The sequence below is a fragment of the Montipora foliosa genome, chromosome 5 (assembly GCF_036669935.1).
Source record: "Montipora foliosa isolate CH-2021 chromosome 5, ASM3666993v2, whole genome shotgun sequence".
NCBI classification, from domain to species: Eukaryota; Metazoa; Cnidaria; class Anthozoa; order Scleractinia; family Acroporidae; genus Montipora; species Montipora foliosa.
The window spans coordinates 1,449,580-1,457,262 of NC_090873.1; the positions used below are offsets into that span (position 1 = coordinate 1,449,580).

Below are 7,683 nucleotides of genomic sequence, written 5' to 3' on the forward strand. Positions count from 1 at the left end.
ATTCGAGGTCCTGCACTGGTTTTCAGGCGATCTAGTAGTTTTGCGCCTATTTATTTTTGCGATTTCTTCAGGAAAAAAGTAATTATTTTTTTGGAACAATCCGCCAAGCCTCCAACCACTCCTCCTCCTCGCCCCCTTTCTGACCACAGTGGTTTGTGGGATATTGAGAGTTCATATTTTCGGTACCTTGTATGTTCTTGCTGTCTCCGAACCATTGCGATACTTCAGCGTTCTTTGAACGATGCCTGGTACAGCGGGAAAGGTAAGAAATCTGTTTCAGTATACAGTCTGGTCTGGATCTACAAAATTGTTCATTTTCGATAGGTTACATGTATTCTGTTACAGGTGCACGTTCGCTTTGTCTCGATCTCTGGTTTGTATGCTTTCACACTCATGTGCTCTTAACAGTACCTAATCTTAAAATTGCTTATTGTCCTATATTGTGCGCCTCTATCTGCATTTTCGTTTACTTTGTATCCATCCCTTGTTAAGTTAATTTCTGGAGAAAAAGTCTAGAGCGCGTGGCCAACTTTAAATGTATGTATAATTTAAACTGAGTCACGTTTCACAGAACAATGAGGTTTTTCATCCACTCAGAAACTATTTCGGCCCTAGCCCCTTTCCGCTTTATGGAGGATGTAAACTGTAGGTTCGCCTTTCGCTATTTCGCAAATCCCATAATATAGTTCACTTTGGGGGCTTATTTGCATTTCAATGTATATCCTGGTCACTGAAGCATGATACAGTCCCAAGGGTAAATAATTTACATTGTTTTTATATAAAGAATCCCCTAAAACGTATTGCATGGTCTTGCATTATGGGAATGGGAAAATATTTTAAAGCTTAAAGAACCCAAACCTTTACTAATGCTATACCCTAGGTCCAAAAGGAATTTTTTTTAAAGGTCGGAGAGAACGCTCAGCGATTTCAAATGCCTGTGGTCACACAACCCCAGAACCTCATTTTCATGTCATCAAATTGGGACAGAATTTGTCCTGGTTCGCTGATTGGACATTATGTTTGAGGGAGTTTCTGATTAGACAAATCGAAAAGCCAGTTCTCCACAGCTGTTGCAACAAGCAGCGTTGCGTGACTATGGCCCGACAGGAAAAGGCCAAACTGTTTCAGTGGTCTATGTGCTGCTTCAGTGTTCATTTTAATTGTAGTTAAATTATTTTTCTTATAGATTCGTGCATGAGAGCGCTTGTAGATACTCAAGCTCGTTTGAGAGCGGTCGGGGGAATTAACTAAAAAAGTTGACTTGTCAACATTTGTTGCAACTGTATCTGGGAACCGGAGGGTGTAAAGTACAGGTTGCAGCCGGAGTTGCATGTTAGGGTTGCAGGTCATTGTTTTACTATAACTGAAACAACCCAAACCTTTACAAAAATGCTAACCTTAAGCTAACATTGTTTTTTTTAGGCCTAATGTTAGCATTAGTAAAGTTTTGGGTTGTTTCAGCTTTGGTGTGAAATGGTAAGGACGGACAAAAGTTGCTCGCATTTCAAAGTCTTCCATTCTGCAATATACATGTAGGTAGTGATCCCCCGCTCTTTGCTATTACAGTATCCTGTTTTAAACACGTTCAACAACAAAGTTTCACTCTGAGGGAAAAGAAATTTTATCAAATCAATCTTACACACCTAAAATCAATTCAATGTCGTTAAAATTGCTCCAAAATTATGAAAGCTGTTGAAATGAATAGCCATCACTGTAATCGCTTCATTGCATCCCATGGGAAGTAGTATCAGCTTGGCGGCCAAAACTGGTTTGGCGAGAAATCTGAACTCTCTTTGCATGGAAATGAGGTTCTGGGGTTGTGCGACCAGAGGCATTTTTTTTCATCCTGGACTGTTGGTTTAGAATCGGTGAGCGTTCTCTTCGACCTTGAAAAAAAATTCCTCTGGCACCCAGGGTACTAATGCTAACATTAGGACTAAAAAATAATGTATAACCTAAGGTTAACATTTATTTTTTGTAAAGGTTTGGGTTGTTTCAGTTATGGTAAAACAATGAACTGCAACCTGCACTTTACACCCTCTGGTCCCCTATAACCCATTGATTCCTAGGAGTGAGACTTAAATTATGCTAGACAATTTTACTCGTCATTGGCCTGGGGGGGGAGAGTGGGGTTAATGAGTTAAAGACAAAGAGGGGAGATGTCTTGGAAAAGAGAAGACATGTCTTTCGTTGTTGTTCAGACACTTGACTAAGCCGCCCATGGAGGAATGATTCCGTACAGGTCCCTACTTTACCATACATGTAACCCTTACCCTAACCCTAACCCATGCATTGTACTATTGTTTTGTACAATAGTGTGTATACCCAGACATATCTAATGTATACAGTACATGGCTGATTTGTACTTACGGAATAAAGAAAAATGGATTTAATTTCTCTCCCTCTCTCTCTCTCTCTCTGGCTCCCCCCAACATCACTCTCACCTTGTTTGCTCCTTTTCATCCCAGCTTTTTTCTTGACATGTATTTCTTCAACCTGTCCTTATACGCCAGACCCTACTTGCCTTTTTTCTTTCATTTATGTCACCCCTCAGCTTGCCTTGAACTCTGATCCACTGTAAACCTCTTCATTACAAAGGTTGAATTCTGGTCGTCAATTTACGATTAACAATGATAAGTAATTATACATGCGTGCTATGCTGAGTACCTATGAAACGTAGGTTATACAATGTAGGTTTAATAGAGATCCCTGTTTTACTAGTCTTAATTGAAACAACCCCATCCCTTTAGTAATGCCAACCTTAACCCTAATAGGACTATATAAAAAGACCCTGTTTACTGTACATGTAGGTTTAAGGTAACTATAATAGTCTCAGTCCTGTGACTTGCTTTCTCTTTATTCCCTGTGCTGCACACTTATAAGTTCACTGCATGGAAGAGTGTACCATGCTTTCTTCTGATTGGTGCATCCTTTATTGGAAACTTTAGTGCACAAGTTCATTGCAGTTAAAATTGTTTCACATTTCCTTTCTTTTGAATCGAACGGTTTCTTCGAAATACATGTAATCAAGATGGCTATGGAAGTAATAGTGTGGGCAAGCAAGATTTGAAAAGTTGGAAATTGTCCTAGCTTTATAGCCTATCATGAGCGGTGTAGAGAGTAGTGCAAAGAGCCATTTACTTTCATGATTTGTGAAATGTCCAAACCTTGGTGCGGAAACCCAATCCTGGTACAACTTTTAAGATGGATGAGTCCAAGTTTGGCAAGAAAAAGTATACAAAAGTCGCATCTTCGAAGGACAATGCATATGAGAATGTGAGCCCTATGACAAAGCTGATTTGAAACTCCTGAAAAAAAAACATTCTGAATTTCAGTCGCAAAATCAATCATTTTTGTTTTTATAAAACATGGAGCATCTGCATAATTAATTAGGGACCTGTGCGGTATTCTTGCTCCTTTGGTTTTGACAATGGGAGGGGTTGAAATTATGAATACTGGTATGCACCTACAGCAAAAGCAGTTTTTCCCCCAAAGGAGTGGATTTTGCCATGAGGGGAGGAAAGTTAACCCTTTCACCCATGTGGCGTTCCCCATTGACGAGTAAAATCGTCTGGCGTTAGACAGAGTAAAATCTATAAGTGGCACTCTTGGGAGTGAAAGGGTTAACAGGGATGGCACTAGGATTTTTCAATCTGGGTCCTGGGACCCGCATGTTAGGCCAAATTGGGGTCCCAAGCATTTTTTGGGGGTCCCAAAATCTTGGTGACCCTCTGCAAGAAAAAAAGTATGTTTTAAATTATGAGAAAAAGAGAGTAACCACCTTGGAATTAATATTGACGCATATGCATAGGAACGGCCGAGAAAGGCTTTTTCTAGAGCCGTTACATTCATTCCTGGACAAGAACACTGTTAATGAAAGAGCACCCTTTCCAAGGGTTTACGCATCACTGGTTTCCTCCCTTAGGAGCAATGAACAGTGATGTCTTTTGCTATATTTTTGCATTCAGTGACTTGCAGAGTACATTCCTCTGAAGAAGACCGCAGAAGGTCGTCGAAAATTTAGTTTTAACCTTTTTAGATGTTTTAAACCCCATTTCTTAGAACTTCAATTATGATCACAGATCGCTCCAACAGTTTTACAAACAACAGAATATACTGACAAATCAAAGCAAGTTGTGTGAGTTATTTAAGTCAGTGCCTTGCGTCCTGGGACGCATTAAAATTTCGATCATGCATTTTTTGGATTTTATTTGCGTAAAAATGCACGATTTCTGCGTTAACGCGATCCCTGGTTAAGAAAGGATTGGGCGATTAGTTTGAATAGGAGAAAGGAAATCAGAGATCAGGATGCAGAATGTGGGAATTTTTTCTTCTTGCCCCCTTCTGGATTCCTTCTCCTCACTTGTGCTTGTACTAAACTAATGTCCTTCTTCTCCATTGACAGCCGATATCATGCTATGCAGCAGTAGCTTGGGAGGCTGGTAAACCTCTCTCTATTGAAACAATTGAGGTGGCACCACCCAAGGCACATGAAGTTCGCATCAAGATACTTGCAACTGGTGTCTGCCACACAGACAGTTATACCTTGGGTGGAAATGATTCAGAGGGCAAGTTTCCTTGTGTCCTTGGACACGAGGGTGGTGGCATTGTTGAAAGTGTTGGTGAAGAAGTCACAAGAGTCAAACCAGGTTTGTTTTGATACAGTGTAATTACCGGTATTGTAAACAGTTAGTCCTTTGTGTTGCACAGGCAATTATATAATTATTTGACACATTGACTCTTCAAACAAACCTCTGGGGTCCAGAAATTGCTTTGGCTCCCATAAGTGTAGAAGATCTTGCACTTAGTCTAGTATATTAGTACGACCATAGTGGTAATTATAAGTTGCACAGATCACTCTCCTTCTTGTCAAAGACTAAATTTCAAGGTTGCAGCTCAATGAGTGCAAGGCGAGAGACGAGTATATCACCACTGCCAGATATAATTAGCTAGGATTTGGATTTCTTGAGCAAGGAAATCTGGAGAATCCAAGAAAAACCACGCAGAGGTGGATAGGGAATGAATGAAACTTCACCTGGGTAATGAACTGGTGATTGCTATGCCTGATTCCTGACTTCTTTTATTTATTTATTTATTTATTTATTTATTTATTTATAACAACTTTATTTGCAAAGAACATCGCAAAAAGGGTGCTGCCAGGGAAGAACTGAATCCTCATATACGGCAACCCCCAAAACAGATTAGAATAAAACAAATATATTAATAAACATTAAATATAGAAATATTAAGAAACTATAAAATATAAATACATTATACGATCATTATACGTTATACATTATACGGTCAATTAAAATTGTAAGCAAAATTAATAGAATGGGGTATTACCAAATCCTCACCAAACCAATCATTGACCTCTGTCAACAGGACTCAATAATGACTTTGGTAAACAGATGGAAAACTTTTTTTTTACAATGGACAATCTGCACTCTGTTATTTTACAGTACTGTATCATTGGTTACATGTGAATTTTTTTTTTACTGTATCATTGGTTACATGTGAAATTTTAGTCATCGAAGGGTGTCTTACCCATGTGTGAAATTGTTAAAAAGGATGTGTCTTTCAAAAATATTTTGTGACTTTTTACTGTGCATTAACATAGCCACATCATTTCCTTTGCTAAAGATTTTTAAACTTGACATTTTGTGCTCATACTGTATTGAGGTTGTTTTACATAACACCTTGACCCAGGGTAGTAATCTGTATCTTAACAGGCAAATTGGCTACAGTTCCTTAACAAGTCTTCCCAGCTAAATCCATCTTTGGTGCAGAAATTCATATGATTTATTTTAATGAGTCACAGCTATATAATTTATATGGGTTATTGACCAAGCATGAGGTCAAGATGGCTGGATATTGGCCAAGTTCTTTCTTTTGCGTGTTTTCCGTCTTGGTCCATAAACACGCAAAAAAAGAACAAGACCAATATCCAGCCATCTTGACCGAACACGCTTGGTCAAAACACCAAAATGATGTTTCATCTTGTGGGACCAAGATAGCTCCATCTTGCCCGCTTGGGTAGCCAATCACAGCGCACCATTTGGTTCATCTTGCCCGCTGATGGAGCTAGTCGTATAATAAAGTGTAATAATACATGTAAGCTTGCTTCACTATTCTTAGGTGATCATGTGATACCCCTATATATCCCTCAATGTGGTGACTGCAAGTTTTGCAGAAGTCCAAAGACTAATCTTTGTAGCACTATTAGGTGAGTATTAGGTATAGTATTAGATGTTAAAGAGTATTAGGTATGACATTCAATTTCATTAACACAGTGACTGTGACATAACTGAGATGCAAAGGGTGAAAAAAAATTACCAGGTAAAGCCAAAAAACCTCTTATATTTAACGACTTCTATATGTACATCCACTCAAAATCCCGTTAACCACAGGCTCTTGTGAGTGAGACTTGCTAGATTTTACTCTGTTTAATGCCAGACGATTTTACTCTTCAGTGAAAGGCAGTCCAGGAGTCAATGGGTTTCAAGAACAACAACTATTTTGTACATGTAGTTTACTTGCCACATTTACAATTTCTGATGATATCCAGTTGTTGTTTTTTTCAGCTGAAAAAGTTGAATGTTATATTACGCTACAAAGTTCGTACCATTGGCGTCACTTCTGTTTTGAACTGGTCAAGTTACATGTATGAAAATGATTGACATTGAGACTTCTCCTTGTCCCTTGATGGGGTGGGAGCGAAGTTGTTACTGAAGCCATGGATGAAAGGAGTCCACAAAAGACAAAAGAAATTCACCTTATTTATTGGAATAACACCCGATGCACCGTTGAAACGACAAACACAGCCAGAAAGGGCATTGGAATGATGTAGTCAATGCACAAAAACAAGGTCCAAAGCCCCTGAAAAAAACCTAGTAGAGGGGCGGCCAATTTGAAGTCCACAAAAAATCTCTATTTCTCATGCCTGTGAAACAAAATTAGGATGTGTTCTCTCATTCCTCAAGAACACAATAAAAAATTTTAAATTTATTTCATTCAACTTTTTTATCTGAAATAAAACAACTGGGCCTGGTTGTGCAAAAGCCGATTAACGCTAATCCCAGATTTAAAAATTACCAAGGAGTTTATTTCTCTACTCCCAAATGTTGTACAACGCTGATATTTGGCACAATTTTACATTAGAGGAAGTCAATCTTGAAAACCAAAAATAATCAAAAGAAAGATGCACTTAAAAGTTGAAAACATTTTACCAAAGTTTATGCTAATCCTGGATTAAGTTAATCGGCTTTCGAACAACGGGGCCCAGCATATCATCGACCTTTCTTGTTCTTATTCCGATTCGGGATTTGGATCTGGTTCTGGATTCTGGATTTTGCGAGTGATTTTACATGTACTCCCTGAATTGTACTCCACTCAGTCCAATTACTATTTAATTACTAATCTGCCTTAAATACGCACCAAAGATATCACTGACCAAAGGAAGGGGGGAAGATGGACAACACTCTGCCAGTTCCCATTCAGAGTTGACGCAGGTACTTGACTGTATTAAACAGAGTGGCATTACTGTTCCTTTCTTTTTTAGAGCAACTCAAGGCCAAGGTGTAATGCCTGATGGGACAGCAAGATTTTCGTGCAAAGGACAAACCCTGTACCACTTTATGGGTACAAGTACGTTTAGTGAGTACACCGTGGTTGCCGACATTT

General features: G+C 38.9%; 1 protein-coding gene across 1 annotated transcript in view; it reads left to right on the top strand.

The window, feature by feature from the left end:
* Positions 1-138: 138 nt before the first annotated feature.
* LOC138003321 (alcohol dehydrogenase class-3-like) overlaps positions 139-7,683 on the top strand; it is an 18,463-nt gene continuing 10,918 nt past the window's right edge. Inside the window, exons 1-4 of the mRNA XM_068849324.1 lie at positions 139-262; positions 4,406-4,649; positions 6,139-6,226; positions 7,562-7,683. The exon at positions 7,562-7,683 is cut by the window's right edge and continues 11 nt beyond it. Of these exons, the coding sequence (XP_068705425.1) occupies positions 242-262; positions 4,406-4,649; positions 6,139-6,226; positions 7,562-7,683 (475 nt within the window). The 5' untranslated portion in view covers positions 139-241. The remainder of the gene's footprint in view (positions 263-4,405; positions 4,650-6,138; positions 6,227-7,561) is intronic.